The sequence below is a fragment of the Lactuca saligna genome, chromosome 2 (genome assembly GCF_052625555.1).
Source record: "Lactuca saligna cultivar CGN05327 chromosome 2, ASM5262555v1, whole genome shotgun sequence".
Classification (NCBI taxonomy): Eukaryota; Viridiplantae; Streptophyta; class Magnoliopsida; order Asterales; family Asteraceae; genus Lactuca; species Lactuca saligna.
In genome coordinates this window covers 150,162,785-150,181,637 of record NC_136418.1, presented here as the reverse complement: position 1 = coordinate 150,181,637, position 18,853 = coordinate 150,162,785, and the positions used below count along the sequence as shown (strand labels likewise).

Here is an 18,853-nt window from a genome sequence, read left to right as displayed (position 1 = left end):
TAGTACCAAAATTGCTAGAATAGGGAACGATACAGATCTTCGCCATTTCATCTCGCTTGATTGCTTGATTTTGGGGAAGATTAGAGGGTTGAGTCGGAATGGGTTTTCGATCGAAGGCCCAGGAAAGTGAGTGACGCGAATTCCGTTTCCAGTCAAGATGCCCTTGGCCTGTTGAAATGAAAGAAGAAATTTTGTAATCGGGTAGTTGAGGAGGAAGATAGGTGAGCCGATTGAAATCAATTTAGGGCTAATGTTCTATATTTATCTTTGCTTCTTGTGTGATATAAGGAATTGTTGTTAATCTACCATAATTAACTATGCAAAGATTATTATAATACCCTTAAATGATTTATTTAATGATTTATTTTTCCTAATTTCCTATTGGTCCATTCATGCACACAATAGTTGCTAAAAACATTTGAACCTAACTCTCTCTCTCTCTCTCTCTCTCTCTCTATATATATATATATATATATATATATATATATATATATATATATATATATATATATAACAGTCCAACTAAGGCATACTATATATAACAGTGGCCCAAAAAAACAATCTAATCCTCTTAATTTTTTTATTTCCGTTCGTGTGAAGGCAGCAGGAATGTAGCAACTGAAGAGACTATCAATCGTATTCTAAATTGCGCCTAGGAATTCGTCTGAAATGGCACATATCCCACCCAATATTTATTCGGTCTCTAACTGTAGCTATGTGGTGATTATCCAAAGCAAACAACCTGTGAAAAGAAGAAGCAAAAGGGAGATCTCCTAACCAAACATCATGCCAAAACGAAGTATACGCTCCATCCACTATCCGAATAGGACAAAGGGACTGAAAAGCAAAGTCGTGATCCTGAAGATTAGATAACATACGAGTGATACCATTCCAAGGGATTGTCCATGCGCTTCTCGGGATCAGAGGAGGAACATGACCCTCCAAAGCATACAGAACTTTCACTACCCTAACCCATAGTAAATCGGGATAATGAAAGAAACGCCAATGTCAACGCAAAAGGAGAGCTCTATTATAGGAAAAAGACTATTCACTCCTAATCCCCCGTCATCTCTAGAAGCAAGAACTCGATCCCAGCGAACCTAATGCATACCACGATCATTCAAATCCCCCCCCCCCCCCCCCCCAAAAAAAAAAAAAAAAAAAAAAAAAAAAAAAAAAAGCGGCTCTTAGCTTCTCCAGGTTATGAAGAACCGTAACTGGGATAGGAAAGACAGACATCAAGTAACTACCTAGAGATCCCAGTAAAGATTTGATAAGAGTTAGCCGCCCCCCAACAGAAAGACTTTGGGCCTTCCAACCCGCCAATCTACTTTTAAAACGCTCAATAATAAAAGATCGAGCCACAAGTCTAGTCATGTTCTGACCAACAAGGATTCCCAAATGAAAGAAAGGAAGAGAATCTGAAACACATCCCATACAATGAGCCAGAGAAGAAACTTGATCGGCACTAAATCCCACTCCATAAACCTTACTCTTGAGTATATTAATTTTCAGACCCGAAGCCATGAAGAAACATCTAAGGATATGAACGATATGCAATGCATTCATGATCCCATGGAGTAAAAAGAACAGCATCATGAGCGTAAAAAAGGTGGGACATATCAATACCCCCAATGGAAATACCTCTATACATATTAGCCATTTGTACATGGATCAAAGCAGCATGCAATCCCTCCATGACCAAAAGAAAAAGAAAAGGAGATAAAGGATCACCCTGTCTCAACCCTCTATACATATGGAATTCTTGAGAAGGAGAACCATTCACGAGAACAAAGGCAGTAGCCGAAGACAACATCTCCATATTCCATCCACACCATAAAGACCCGAAACCCATAATATGCATAATCTCCATGAGGTAATCCCAAGAAATAGAATCAAACGCCTTCTCAAAATCTACTTTGAAAATCAAAAGAGGATTCTTTGAGGCTTTACTCCAAGCTACAATCTCATTAAGAAGAAAAGCGTCATCTAGAATTTGTTTGCCTTTAATAAACACTAACTGTTCCATGCTCACTGCACTCCCGGTGACCTTCGTCAATCTATTGGCTAAAAGTTTACCAATAATTTCATATTCGCAACCAATTAGACTAATAGGTCTAAAATATATCACATTATTTGGGTCCCTAATTCTAGGAATCAAGGTAAAGAACGAAGCATTGCACCCTTAGGAATTAAGGAATGCACATGGAAATGCTCAATAAAAGCAATTACATCATCCTCCAAAATATCCCAATATTTCTTCATAAAAGCAAACGAAAACCCATATGGACCGGGAGCCTTTGAAGAACCGCAATCCCACACAGTCTTTTTTATTTCCTCACGCATGAAAGGAGCATGCAGAAAATGAATCTAAGCGTCTGACAGAGTCGATAAATGAAGAGGATCTATAAGAGGTCTAGGTCCTATCTGTTTCGAAAAAAGAGATTGATAATGCAGACAGAATTCTTCTTTGACAATGCTCGGATTATCAACCTTTTAGAATACTACGAATAGCCATTTTTCGCCTCTTGTGTTTTATAGTACCGTGGAAATATCCTGAGTTTTCATCACCTTCAATACCCCCATTGAATTTTAGCCTTTTGAGCTAAATCCAATTGAGTAATGTGATCGAAGTCTATAAGTTCCTTAAGGATCGTAACTCGTTTCTCCCGTAGCTCAGTCGTACCTCCATCTTCCATCAACCTATAATCAATAGAGTCTAAAGTCTCTTGTATCTCCTTTCGTTTGTTGCTCATCTGAACTCGAGTGGTAGCATTCCAATACCTCAAATTAGATTTAAGAAGCTGTATTTTCTTCTTAAATTTAATCCAAGGGTGATAATATATCGTTCCTGATAGATCATTCCAAGAATTGTGGATAACGTCATCAAACCCATCAATGTTAAACCAGGAGTGAAACATATGGAAAGGTGTTGGACCATAATCAACACAGTGTTCCAGTAAGAGAATGGGTCTCTGATCTAGGATGAATTTCTCCAGGACCATACCCGAAAGATGTGGAAACATATCCAAAAGGTCACCCGTCACTAAAAACGATCCAACTTACTAAATTTTGAACCCCACTTATTACTCCAAGTAAAACGAGGTCCCCCTAACGGCATATCTGTCAAATCGGCATGTTCGATAAAATCATTAAAACTCCTAGTTGTAGAAGGGTTAAAATGAGACCCCATTCTCTCCGTCTCATCCCTCACAACATTGAAGTCGGCCATTAAGACACACTCCCCGCAAAAAGAAAAAATAAGCTGAAGAATATTGTTCCAAAGTTGCCTCTTACAGTCCGCCCCTTGAGGAGCATAGACTGTAATAAACAGCACCTCCATACCCAAAGTCTTCCAAACAACTTCAATAGCAAGAAAATAATCTGAAAAATAACTTTTTTTAACAACGATACAATCCAAATCCCAAATGGCAAGAATAACCCCGAGGCGCCACAAGAAGGAGAAAAAGCATGAGAAAACGAATTGTTGCCCCAAAAAGACCGCACAGTATAAAGATCCATAACTTCCATTTTCGTTTCTTGTATAACTAAAAAATTAACTTTATGTTAATGACATAAAGTTCTAATCCAACTCCGTTTGTCTTTGCAACCCGCTCCTTGAATATTAATAGACAAAAAATTCATCTCATAACCGAATTATTATCATTCCCTAGAACAATTTCATTGACACGTTCAAAACACCCTTCCAAATTATAACCCATGGCCTTCCCAATATCAAGTTTTTTTTTAATTTGATTTAAAAAAGGACTATTGTTAATCGAATTCTGTGAATTGCTATCATTAACATTAAAATTAGAAAAATCGGTATGATGAGAAAGATTATCTTCTGAGTCCACCACACCAGACATCCGACCAAAACCCCCACCAAAACTAACTGGAACGGCTCTATTTTTAATTGTCTCGGTAGAAAAAATCTTGTGCGGAGAAAAAGATTCCACAGCAGGTTGATCCAAACCTGCCGTTGTTTTTTCATTGCAATCGATAGCAACAGCAGGTGCTGCTGGTACAGTAACAGTGTCATTTGTATCTACTGGTGGCGCAGTTGTTTGGCGTCCATAAGAAGAAGGGGGCATGTGCAGTGTTTGGGAGCATGAATCTGACAGAACAGGAGCTACAGAAGTTCGAGTCTTTTGTGGCTTGGGAATAGAAGAATTCCTACAATACCCTTCACCATTATCATTATCACAGAGAACGTTCTCATTCAGATCATTTTCAGTAGACTCATTATCATTCATTCTTTGAATAGTAACATAGATGCCAAATGGGTCAAAAAAAAACCCTCTTATTTTGCATGACAATTATTAAAAGCTCCAACTCCTTCTTGAAAATGGCCATGGTGTACAAGTTCATCCACGCAATGCTTGGGGGGATCACAAGAGAAGGAAGGGATCCAACCGGGTGCTTCTTTAATTCTCACTGAGAAGACGTGATCATCAATCTTTACTTTCAAAACATCAGATATGATATTTTGAAAGTTAGTTAAAACACAAATGCAGTTCTTATATACATCTTTCCCTAACGCATCATCAATATGCACTATACTTCCCCATTTAGCTAAAGCTTTCCTGAATGCTTCTTTACTCCATGCACGTAATGGCAAACCTTGTAAATCAACCCAAACCAATCTTTCCGGAAGAACAAAGTTTCTATCCCAGGGGCGTTTCTCAATGATCCAATGATCTGTGGCGTCACTATTCATGAAGTTCTTACAAGCTTCTTTATGTTTAAATTCTATCATGACCCAAACACCACTAACATAGCGAATCTCTAAATCATCAAATCCTTTATCAAAACATAACATCCATAAATTGGGGAAAAGAAAATGAACAAAATGAAACGGTTTATTTAACCAATAAAAAAATGAACAAGTTTTTTTTCCTAATTGTTTCGACTAAAAATTGGTGGTTTTGAAGTGTTTTTTTAATTTGAAGACCTATTTTTTGGACCGGTTTTCAACCCAAAAATAAAAAATGTTTTATTGTTGAGTAAACTTTGAGTAGAAAGATGATCATTTGGTTGGAGATAAATTTGAATAAAAAATAGCTTTTTTACCGGTTTAATCGAAACCGGAAAAACTAGTTCTTCCGTATCGAAACTTTTATTGACCTTGAGGCTTTTGTTACCTTAAACAATAGTATTTAGACAATTTGATATGGACAACATGTTATCACACCCAAAAGTTATTAGATACTTAACCATCCTAGTCATATATGATCTTATAACACCAAGTGTGGAAATTAACGATACCAAATAGCATGTTATAACATCCTCTAATTTTCATGGCATCCTATTTATTTTATTTTTTTTGTTTGTTTGTTAAATAATTATAAAAAAAACAAATATAAATTAATAAAACATACTATTATAATAATAATAATAATAATAATAATAATAATAATAATAATAATAATAATAATAATAATAATAATAATAATAAACAAATAGATTATATAAGTTCATGGTCCAAATGATATTTTGTTGGAAATCAGATTTGTAAGACAAATTTAGCTACGTGTTTAATTCATAAGCATGTTGAACTTGAGGGGTCAAAACTACCTAAACCGAAAACTAATTCTGTGATACCAATCTATCACACCCCAAACCGGAATGGAGAAAACGTTCAGGGACGGAGGACGTCATGTATAGTATCACAACAATTGAATAATAGTAATAAAAGTAACAACAATCATTGTATTAATAATGTAGAATTTAGATGTTTGTATGACACCAAAAGTATATAGAAAAAACTATAACACGTGTTGCTATGATGCTTTGTCTTCTCAAAACATGTGAGTGTACCTATCTACTGGTTCCCTAAGAATACAAGTGATTTTGAAAGTGCATCAACATTTAAGTTGGTGAGTTCATAAGCATTTTTGTTTTAGAAGTATGTGTTGGATAAGGTGTTTAAAATTAGATTTGAATAAATGTGTGTACTCGTCTGAAATGGCGAGGAATATTATTTCTTTTCATGTTTTGTACAAACAAGGTTTTACCTTTTCGTTTGATAATGAATGTGGTGGTATTAATGCTTTCTTTAATAATGTGTTTTATTTTAAAGCATTACCTTGTGATGGCGTGTATGAAACTGTGTCGATTGTAGACAACTTAGGAAATAATGTGTTGTATATTGATTCTTCTACTAGCCTAGATAAAGCATCATTGTGGCATTGTCGTCTTGGACATGTAAACAAGAAACGCATAGGCCAACTCCAAAAGAGTGGAGTCTTGGAATCATTTGACCTCAAATCAGATGATAGTTGTGAATCTTGTCTACTTGGAAAAATGACAAAATCACCCTTCACTGGAACTTGTGAGAGGGGTGAGGGTTTGTTGGACCTAATACATACTGATGTATGTGGGCAATTCAAAACCGCCACAAGAGATGCTAATCGGTATTATGTGACTTTTATTGATGATTTTAGTAGATATGGGTATGTTTACTTAATCAAACATAAGTCCGAAACCTTTGAAAGGTTTAAGGAATTCAAGCAGGAAGTAGAAAATCAATTGGGCAGGAACATTAAGATGCTTCGATCCGATCGAGGTGGTGATTATCTTAGTACCGAGTTCCTTGACTACCTTAAGGAGTGTGGGATTGTCTCACAATTGACTCCTCCCAGGACACCACAGCTGAATGGTGTAGCTGAGAGGCGTAATCGAACCTTGTTGGACATGGTTCGCTCTATGATGAGTTGAGTTTCGTTACCAATCTCTTTTTGGGGGTATGCCTTAGAGACTGTCGCCCATATCCTTAATCTAGTCCCTACAAAGAAGGTTACCAAAACACCTCATGAGATGTGGACTGGGAAGGTTCCCAATTTGGACCACATCAAAATTTGGGGTTGCGAAGTCTTCGTGAGGCGCGAAACTCATGATAAGCTTGAACCCCGAAGTGAAATGTGTATTTTCATCGGCTACCCACAGAAATCCTTCGGTTACCTCTTCTACAGACCCAGTGAGAATGTGGTCTTTGTAGCACGAAGAGGGATCTTTCGCGAGAAAGAATTTATAAGCCAAGGAGACAGTGGGAGGCAGATTGATCTTGAAGAAATTCAAGAATCAATTGGTGAAGGAACCTCAGACACTAGCAATCAACCTGAGGAGGAAACTCCTGTTGATCCAGCTGACGAGTCTGTACCTCCGAGGCGTTCCACACGGGTTAGGAACACACCTTCGTTTTATTATGGTTTTCATATTACTACAGAAGGTGATACGTTTATTAGTGATAGTACACTAGTAAATTTGGATGAACCTAGCAGTGTTAAGGAAGCCATGGCAGGCCCGGAATCTGCTAAATGGAAGGAGGCTATGGACAGCGAGATACAGTCCATGTATGACAATCAAGTTTGGAACTTGGTTGACAATGTACCAGGCCGTAAAACAGTCGGGTGCAAATGGATCTTCAAGAAGAAGAAAGACATGGAAGGAAAAGTGCATACTTATAAGGCTCGACTGGTTGCGAAGGGTTTTACTCAAACTCAAGGTGTTGATTATGATGAAACCTTTTCGCCGGTAGCAAAGATTAAGTCTATTAGGGTTATGTTAGCCATCGCAGCATTTCATGATTATGAAATATGGCAAATGGATGTCAAAACCGCTTTCCTTAATGGAAAGTTGGCTGAGGATGTGTACATGAATCAGCCAGAGGGTTTTGTCAATGCAGAGTACCCTAATAGAGTATGCAAGCTTGAGAAATCCATTTATGGATTAAAACAAGCATCTCGTAGCTGGAATCTTTGTTTTGATGAGAAGGTAAAAGAGTTTGGCTTCTTGAGAAGCGAAGATGAGTCTTGCGTGTATGTCAGAGCTAGTGGGAGTATAGTTAGCTTCTTGGTACTGTATGTGGATGACATACTACTCATAGGAAATGACATCCCAACCTTGCAGGAGGTTAAGTCCTGGCTTGGGAAGTGCTTTGCTATGAAGGACCTAGGGGAGGCTACCTATATCCTAGGGATAAGGATATTAAGAGAAAGGAGTAGAAGACTAATTGGACTTAGTCAGAGTATCTACTTGGATAAGGTGTTGAAAAGGTTCAACATGGAGAATTCCAAGAAAGGAGATTTACCGATCCAAAGCAATACCAAACTGAGTAAGACTCAGAGTCCGAGTACAGAGGCAGAGATAGCTGAGATGAGCCAATTACCATATGCTTCTGCAGTTGGCTCGATCATGTATGCTATGAATTGTACCCGTCCTGATGTGGCATTTGCTTTGAGCATGGTCAGCAGGTATCAGGGGAACCCTGGCAAGGCTCATTGGACCGCGGTAAAGAACATTCTCAAGTACCTGTGGAGGACTAAGGATTGGATCCTTACCCTTGGTGGCAGTGATGACTTGAAAGTATTAGGGTATAGTGATGCTGGTTTTCAGACTGATAGGGATAATTTCCGCTCTCAGTCGGGCTGGATCTTTACCTTAAATGGAGGGGCAATTTCTTGGAAGAGTTCCAAGCAGGAGACGGTGGCTGATTCGACTTGTGAATCAGAGTATATAGCAGCGAGTGAAGCAGCGAAGGAGGCGATATGGCTAAAGAACTTCATCGGAGACTTTGGAGTTGTACCAGCTATTAAGGAACCTATAGAGATTTTCTGTGACAACAATAGTGCGATTACCTTAGCCAAGGAACCAAGAGATCATGGCAGATCCCGACACATTGACAGAAAATATCACTTCATAAGACATAAGATTGAAGAAGGACTCCTTGTGACAAGGAGGATATCGTCGGATGAGAATCCTGCAGATCCCCTTACGAAGGGACTGACGAGGGTTAAGCATTTTCAGCATGCGAGACGCATCGGGCTGAGGGACGATATTAGTTTTACAGATTAGATAGTTTTCCTGAAACTTGTAAAATGTAATCGACGTTTGATGATGAATAAAATTTGTGATTTATTTATGAGTAAAGTGTTACTATCATTGTCAATTATTTACTATTGTTTCAGTTTTGCATGTTTTGACTTCCAGAATAATTAATTTATTCAAACCTCCACAATCGATCATACGTCGGAAGTAGGTATGAATCAAGATTGTCATGAATTGGGTTTGTAGATGCCTTAAAGGTGTTTAGACATGGCAATGGTTGCTGCAACATTCATGATTACTCATAAGTTATGAGTATTGGTATAAACCCACGCTCACTTGTATCACTTCATGGAATTTATCTCGAGTGATCGTGAGACGATAACATCATATAAATCTTTAAACCTAGAAATATGAGTTGTTACCTATGAGTTGGTTGTGCATTGATTGCACGTAAACGCATCAGTAACTTGATGTTATAAAACGTGCCTTTGTGTACAATTCAATAAGTAGTAGAACAAGCATATCAGTCGAAGTTTATATGTTCCTTCTAGAAATAGAAGCGATATCTGGGCCCCTCGATGATTTTGTGTTGACCCATGTACCAGGCCTGGTCAGAACTAAACCGATGTGTTCAGTGAAGTTCTTCGTAAAACAAATCGGAAAATCGAGAAACAACTGCTAGACAATAAGCAAGACATAGTTCCATGTGTTTGTCCGGCTGATATCATGAGAACAGAGGATTATGTGATCACTTATCTAAAATGGCGCTTCATAGTTCGACAGAGTCTTCATTGTTCGAGGGAGTTTTCGAGAGCTACGATTGTTGGTTGGTTCCTGAAGTTATAGGCAAATATAGTTATTAGACTTATCCAAGTGGGAGTCTGTTGGATAAGGTGTCTAAGTCCATAACTTATTTGGTATATACTTGACCCGACCGGCATGGTCCATTTGGGTTGCATCTCATCCAAACTATTATGGATAATTTTATGAGAGTTATACACATATGTTTATTAATATATTATGAGTTATAATATATTAATATGAAGTTACGTTATTTAATTAGTTTTAGTCTTAAATTAATTATGAATTAATTTAGAGATTAAAAGGAATACTAATTAAATTATGGGCTATTTGTTTTATATAGTGTGGGCTAATACTCATTTGTTAATGGGCTAGGCTTATGTGGAAGTCCATGGATGATCCATGGAGCTTTTAACCCATGGATCCTTGGAAAAGGAAAAGACATGGGTTATTAGGGTTTCACCCTAACCATGCACACTATATAAGCATGCTTATGGAGCATGAAATGAAGCCTAAGAAAAAACTAGTGAACTAGTGTGTGTGTGTGTATGTGTGTGGCCGATTTATACAAGGTGTATACTCTCATCAAAGTTTTCCAAGAGTTTGTGGTGTTTGTGATTCCATTTGAGGCATTCACACTATTGGTGCTTGGCCCTCAAACTCCTTAGAACCAAACTCACCAAAAGGTATGTAATCTCTTCTAACTCTTTTATGTTGAAATGTTCCCCATGCCATGTTAGATAGGTTATAAACCTTGGAAAATTATTATTTTGCATGTATTTAGAAAAACATAGATCCAAGGTTTATTAGGGTTGCATGCACACTTAGAAAGTGTTAGATTGCTCAAAACCCAACAGTATGTATTTGCTCTTTGAGAATGTAAGTGTGTTTTCTCCAGAAAATCCAATATATTCTTTTGTATCTGAAACATAGTCTTAGGCCTTAAGACCAAAATATATGTATGTTAATGTACTTTGAAATAGTATACTGTAGTCTTATTATTAAATAAAACCATATAAATGAATACTTCCCAGAAATGTATGTTGTATTGTATTAGGAGAATACATGCTCTCCCTCCAGAAGACTCTATATATAATTCAGGACTTCAGTGTGTACTCTAGAAGGTACGATGAAGTAGTCGCTTACAATCATGTATTAACTTGTTTACGTATAATGTGTAAATGTTCTCTTGTTCTTGTAATTGTATGTATTCCTGTTTTTGTAGTGTACTCATAGTGTAAAATATTTATACTTAAATAATTATTTTTGTATTGTATCCATGAACTTAGTAAAATAGTGTAAGTGTTACATAAACTATACCTATTATAGTTTATCTTGTATGTTTTTGTATTGTTTCTTGAACTAGTAGAGTAGTATGTATGTTCCATAAACTATACATATTATAGTTTATATGTATGTTATGTATATACTGAAATATTTATGAAAATACCCATTTGCTCAGCATGTTACAAAAGGGTTAAAGTTTTATTGAAATAATTTTTATATTCATATATAAGGCATATATAATTGAGATTAAAAAGGCAGTCGTAGAAGTGATTTTAACCCTAAGCTCATAACCAAACAAGGAACAAGAGTTAAGGCGAAAACACCAATCCTAAGCCTGTTGAATCTTTTTATAACTATTTTTATCACCTATATATATATATATATATATATATATATATATATATATATATATATATATATATATATATATACTATCTTATAAAAGAAATCTCACTATTTCTAAAAATAGATTGAATATAATAATATTATTTTTTTAAGACGTTCACATCATTAAGCTAATAGTACAAGTAGTTATCAATAAAATAATATTAAATTTTAACATGTGTTTTGAATCCTTATATTTCTCAACAAATTCTATCTCCTTCCCTGAATTTCGGATAATTCAAAATTTGAAAACATCAGAAAATACATGTTGATTCAAATATCTCTCCTGCAGATGACTCTTTCTTAACAAGTTTTTATTTTAATCCTTACTTGTAATTGCTTTCATCATTTTTAACTTTTTGTATTTTTATCTTATAAATATATTGAGTGAAGACTTTATTATATCAGGTTTGTTCTTAAAAATGTTTTTACTATGTTTCCTTAATGTGTTGGCTTTGCAGGTTCAAAGAACTCAACCAAAAGGGTCAGTTAGAGCATTGTATTATCATTAGTTTGTATATTTTGGCATCTTACTTTTGCAATAAAGAACGGTTGAACACAAGATTTGACATGATTAAGGTAGTTTGTATATTTTTCATCTTGTTTAGTCTAAAATGAAACATTTTTCATCATTGGTCCTTATAATATCAAATTTCATCACATGGACTTCCTGATTACGGTGATTATTGTCCTTATTATAAGGTTCTATATAGATTTTGTTTAATATTTTAAGGTTTCGAGAACCTAAATCAATATGAATCCTTGAATTACATACCATCGTTGAAAATGTTTTAATTTGTGACCAAACTTGGTTTAAAATCACAATGAACAAGTTGACACCTGAGTATTTTGACCTTCTCAAAGGCCTATTTATCGACTTTTGAATCATAACACCTGATATTCTAAAGGTTTATTTTTATAAACTATTATTTATATATTTTAGCATTTTACTTAGTAGGACATTAAATTAATAAAGGAATTAAGGAAAACGAAAAAAAAAATAAAAAAAAAAAAAAAGAGGACGATAAACAGTACAAGTGGTTTGGGTATGTATAAATGGAAGTAATAACCATTTAGGGGGTGTTTGGCAAAAAAAACTTATTGCTTATTAGTTTATAAGTTAATAAGTATGTGTAGGGTAACTTATGAAAAAAATGACGTATTAGAGGTTCCCCACCGGAATAAGTTATTTTAATCCAAACACTTTTTTAACTTATAGTGAGTGGAACCTAATAAGTTGTTTTAAAAAAGTTTAGTCAAACACCCCCTTAATATGATATGGTAATGCTTTTAAAAAATAGATGTCATTTAATATTCATTTCTCGAAGTGAACGCAAAATGGTTTTAACTCTAAACAGATCAAATTATTCGTCGTTCGCCGCTTTGCGTGGGTAGACGGCTAGTGTGTGTGTGTGTGTGTGTGTGTATATATATATATATATATAGGTAATAAAATAGTTGAAACAGTTGAAATAATTTGGAATCGCTTGAAACAGTTTAAAATAGTTTGAAACGGTTTGAAATCGTTTGTATGTTAACACAAGATCCATTGTGTTTTACTTGTATTCCCCGCTAAAAACATTGAAAAATAGTGAAAACGTAAGGATATAAACTCACCTCGAATGTGCATTCTCGTTTGGATACGAAGTGGTAGCAATGATCCTCGGGTTAGAACCCGTATGAGTAATCGTATCCTAATAATAATTATACACGAATTTAAATTACTGAAATAATAATATAAATAATAAATAATAATTTAAAGTGTTAAATATCACTAGATTATGTAAGAAATACTTACAAAAATCCTTAGGATTTATTTGAAGGTGTTTTTGGTGTTCTTGAGTGAAATATGAAGGTTTGAAGATGATATGAATGTTCTTGGGTTTTGGATGGTGTTCTTGAGGAAAATAAGGAGATTTGAAGATGGTATGAATGTTTTTGAGGACTTTATGAAGATTTGAAGGAAATATGGGCAAAATCTTATGAAGATATGATGATTCCATATGAGTTTTGAGAGCAAAATGGGAAGGGTTCCGGTCTTAGAATTGAGAAATGAGAAGTGTTTGCGGCTAAACAAACACACACACACACATACACACATACACACACACACACACACACACATATATATATATATATATATAATAAAATACAATGATTTAATTTATGTGTTTGACTTTTATTTGAGCGAGTGTGAGTTCTAATGACTTTTATTGACTTTTAATGACTTGAAATAACGGGTTTTTACATTATCATTCCAAGTTACTTGTGAGGTGAGTTGTCCTCACTATACTAACAGGGTCGAAGGCACCAATGTCTGCCCTTTTCTTATTTATATTCGGGTTTATTTCATGATATGCTTATTAATTTACATCCTGGTAGTTAGGACGGTGTTATGCTTAGTAACCTGGTTAGGTCGGTATCCTGGTATATAGGATAATGCTATGTTAGTGGTCGGTTAGGTCGGTATCCTGGTATATAGGATAATGACATAATGTTATCTTAGTGATCGGTTAGGTCGGTATCCTGGTTATAGGATGTTGCATTGATTAGTGATTTGTTAGATCGGTTTGACTATTATATACATGCTAGCGTATGATATTTATGTGCACATGATTGTTTAATTGGGGTTGGGTTGAGGCGGACCTGCTTTGTGCTGAAGGCCAACATACCATGGGTGGACCGGATAGACTACAGACCCGGGAGGGCATATTAGTCAGGCCAAAGGCCCGGCAAGCGGTCCGGATATGCTGAAGGCCCTGAGAGGTGGTACAGACATGCCAAAGACTCGGAGAGCTGTCCAGATAGACTGAAGGCCTGCGAGGCGGTCCAGTGAGGGTAATGCCTCATTATACATACCGTTTGTTTATATGATATGATTATAATTGTATGGCGTTGGTATTTTGAGGAAACTCACTAAGCTTCGGGCTTACAGTTGTTGATTTTGTTTCAGGTACTTATGATGATCGCGGGAAGGCGAAGGCATGATCGTGCACCTCCTTATGCTTTTTATGATTTGATTCCGGGATACTCTAACATGAAACCATTTTGAAAACATGTTTGTAATAATTATCGGATTTTGAATGACTTAAAAAGTTTTAAATTAGCTTGAATTTTATGAATGTTACAGTCTCCAAACTCATCCATTCGATATTTGTAACACTCATTATAAACTGTTTTTATTGTAGAAACGTTTTTGGAATTTTGACTCTTCAGTATCGATAGAATATTCCGTGAGTGGACATTATTTATCTTCATTTCTTCAACCATTTTTTATTCATTTTGGGTTATTTGCCTTGCATATGGGTGGTCCTATGATTGTGTTTATCATTTTTAACATTTAACCTCCAAACGTCATCCGACTTATAGTAACAAGCAAAAATTTCGAATGGACAATTTGTTTTTCTGACCCTGTATTTTTGGTGGACGTCTCCGGACCTCTAGGTACACCACCCCGATCACACATAAAAATAATTTTTGAAACATATTCACTTCCTTTTGTCTTTTTTTCTTTTAATAACAACCACATATCCAAGAGATCGTATCGTTTCTTGCATCCACTCTGTTAATTTTCACGATTGCTAAACACCTAACAAATATAAATATATACTTGGTCAGTTTAAAAAAATTTCACTACAAATATAACATATAACAACTTATGAATAAACTAAAATATTCATCAAAAATACATATCGGGTTAGTTTAAAAACTTGTCATAAGAATGACGGTCGACAATTTCGTAAAGGTTATGAATTGAACAAATGTTGAATTGAATCGAATCGAACGAATCGTTTATATAACGTATAAAGTTAAAATTATGTCAAATCAGTTTCTTTATTATTAAAAAAAAATAAAGATTATTCCAATTAAATCAAAACCTTTAGCTTTAATTCCTTTATCTACAACGCTTAGTTTGGATTTCTTTCATTTTTGTGTTGTGTATAGAAATATTAATGGTCGAGTAATCAGTTTTAATTTATTTTGATAATAATAATAATAATAATAATAATAATAATAATAATAATAATAATAATAATAATAATAAGTTTTAATTTTTTTAAATAATAAAAATAATATAATAAATAAAATAAAAAGAAAACAACAAAAAATAAAAACAAAAAAGATGTTAAATTAAAATATAAATGATTTATTAGATTGAGTTTAGAAGGATAAATATTAGAATCATTAGTCAAACCAAAAGGTTATCTATTTGGCAATCGGCCAATTCCATTAGTTATGATAGAAAACTATAAAACGTAGCTTTATTTGAATCGGCGGGATTCCAGGAAGCTGGACTCTGTAACAACATGCACCAATACCATACTTCCTCCGGCAAACTTCCAGCTCTTTTTGCCGCCTGCACACAACTTACCCACTTGAAGCTTTTGAAATCTCACCTTATCGTCCATGGTTTCTTTAAACAAGATGTAGTTGTGGGAAATTTTCTTACACGATGCTTTGATCTGGATGATCCCCAATCAGCTCTATCAACCCTCTCCAGAATCAACCCGACCTTGTTCTTGCAGAATTTGACCATCAGGTGCTTAAATGATCATAAATTGTACCAAAATGTTCTTTCTGTGTATAAATTTTGCCAGTCTTCTAGCTGCCCATCGGATAATTTCACCTTCCCCTTCGTCCTCAAGGCTTGTTCGGCCGTAAACGCTGTTCGAAATGGTAAGGAGATTCACTGCGTTATTTTGAGAACTGGTTTCGATCAAAATGTAGTTGTGCAGACGGCTTTAGTGGATTTTTACGCAAAAAATGGTGATATCAGTATTGCCCGCAAGTTGCATGACGAAATTACTCAACCAGATTTGGTCTCTTGGAACGCATTGCTTTCTGGGTATTCTTTTCATGGACTTAATCACGAAGTTATTCATCTCTTTAACCGGATCAGACTTACCGATTTGAACCCTAATGTGAGCACTTTCGCTAGCTTAATTCCAGTGTGCTCTCGTTTGGATGATTTAAGGATAGGAAAGTCACTCCACGGACACGTTTTGAAATGTGGCTACTTTACACATGATTTCTTGATTCCTGCTTTCATTTCAATGTATGGAAACAATCAAGATTTATCCATTGCTAGAGGCATATTTGATTATGCATCAAAAAAGAATGTTACCATGTGGAATGCCATGATCTCTGCCTACACACAAAACCAGAAATCTCATGATGCAATTGAGCTATTCATAGAAATGACTCGTGATCATATCACACCTGATATGGTCACTTTCGTGTCTATAATCCCATCTTCTGGGACTGATTATGGTGAGTCTCTTCATGCATATGTTATCAAATTAGGGTTACAAAACCAACCAGCAATTGCCACCACCATTTTGTCAATGTATGCAAAGTTTGGTCATCTGAATTCAGCTAAATTCCTCTTCGATCACATGAACTACAGAAACCTTTTGTCATGGAATGCTATGGTATCTGGGTATGTTTATAATGAGTGTTGGAATATGAGTTTTGCTGCATTTTGTGAGATGCAGACTGATGGTGTTCATCCAGATGCAGTCTCTATAATAAACATTCTTTCTGCTTGTTCTAGACTGGAAGCTACTCGTTTAGGTCAATCTGCTCATGCTTTTAGTCTTAAAAGTGGGATTGATTCAAATCTCAACTTATCCAACACACTACTTGCTTTTTACACTGATTGTCACAAAATGAGCTATTCCTTTTGTGTATTTGAAAGAATGGATGTAAGAGATAACGTTTCATGGAATACACTGATATCCGGATGTGTACACAATGGAGAAGATGAAAATGCAATTCTCCTTCTTCACCAAATGCAGAAAAAAGGTGTGAGATTTGATTTAGTCACCTTGATAAGTGTACTCCCTTGTTTCAAGAATCTTGAAAATTTGGTTCAAGGTATGGCTGTTCATGGCTGTGGTATAAAACTTGGTTATGCATCTGATGTTTCTTTAGCCAATGCACTTATCAGCATGTACATGAACTGTGGAGAACTCGATACAGGAAAGTTGATCTTTGATGAGATACCCAATAAGGATGTGATTTCATGGAATGGTTTGATAACTGGTTATCATCTTCACATGGTACATAAAGAGGGGATTTTGATGTTTGCTGGAATGATGAAGGATGGGCAAAACCCTAATCAGGTAACCTTATTAAATTCATTGCCAATGTGTTATACATGTATGCAAGTGAAGTCCATTCATGCTTATGCAACTAGGAGATGGAGTGTCATGCTTGAAACGTTGTTCATGGCTTCTCTCATATCTGTATATGGTCAATTTGGTGATGTAAGATCATGTAACTTTTTGTTTCAAATGGGGGAAAAAGGGGATATTTCAATCTGGAATGCGATTTTAGCTGCTCATGTGGAATCAAATCATGCCATGATGGTTGTCTCGTTGTTCTCCAGTTTGCTTCGAGTGAAAATACAACCTAATTATATAACTATTTTGAGCTTAACTTCAGCTTGTGCTCAGATAAACCATACCAACCTTACAAACTGTGTAATGGGTTATGTTTTAAAAAAGGGAATCGACAAGTATGTAGCTGTAAGCAATGCGTTTATTGACTTGCATGCTAAATCTGGGAACATATCGTATGCAGAGAAGGTGTTTGATGAAATGCTTGTTAGAGATATCATCTCTTGGAATACCTTGATTCATGGATACGGGTTACATGGTAATGGTGAAGCTGCATTTGCTTTATTCACACAAATGAGAGATTCGGGTTTCAAACCTGATGAAGCGACATACATTAATATCCTGTCTGCTTGTAGTCATGCTGGATTAGTTGATGAAGGATGGATGGTGTTTAAATCGATGCTAAAAGATGATGAAATTTCACCACGGATGGATCACTATGGTTGTATGGTGGATTTGTTGGGTAGAACAGGAGAAGTGAAAAAGGCTTATGATGTTGTGAGGAGTTTGCCATTTGAGGCTTCTATAAGCATGTTGGAGTCTTTATTGGGTTCTTGTTTGAATCATGGAGAGATTGAAACTGGGGAGGAAATAGGGAGATTGATTCTTGAAAGGGATCCAGAGAATTCGGGAGTGTATGTGATGCTTTATAATGTGTATGCAGGAAGTGGGAGGTGGAGTGAAGGTAATAAAATTAGGTCTTGTATAGAAGCAAAGAATTTGAGGAAGTTGCCAGGATTTAGTTTAGTGTAATTGGTGTTAGAACTTAGAAGTAGTACTAAAGTACTTGAGGGCAATGATCCTCATAAGGAAGGAGATGTTGCCTACAATATAGAGGCGAGATGGTTAAAGTGGAGGGTCCCATTGAAACTGAAGGGGAAATTCTACAGGTGGCAATCAGAAATAGATGAAAATATATTGTTACTTCATGCACTTATAACCATCTCAGTACATAAACTATACTGTTGTTTTTTGCATTTATTGCTATTTATTGCATCTATAAAAGTATATTGCTATTTCTTCATTTTATATACATACATACTTGCAGATTGCATCTAAGTACATAAAAACCATTACAAGTAACTAAATTAAAGCTATATTAGATGCAACTGAAAGCAATGTACTTAAATCATATCATCTTTACTTTCTAA

General features: G+C 35.5%; 1 protein-coding gene across 1 annotated transcript; it reads left to right on the top strand.

Annotated features, from left to right (window-relative positions):
• Positions 1-15,550: 15,550 nt before the first annotated feature.
• On the top strand, positions 15,551-18,679 carry LOC145029204 (pentatricopeptide repeat-containing protein At5g39350-like). The gene has a single exon (XM_078977804.1). It carries the CDS (start codon positions 15,609-15,611, stop codon positions 18,453-18,455), a length of 2,847 nt encoding a protein of 948 aa, XP_078833930.1. The 5' UTR covers positions 15,551-15,608; the 3' UTR covers positions 18,456-18,679.
• The last annotated feature ends 174 nt before the right edge of the window (positions 18,680-18,853 follow it).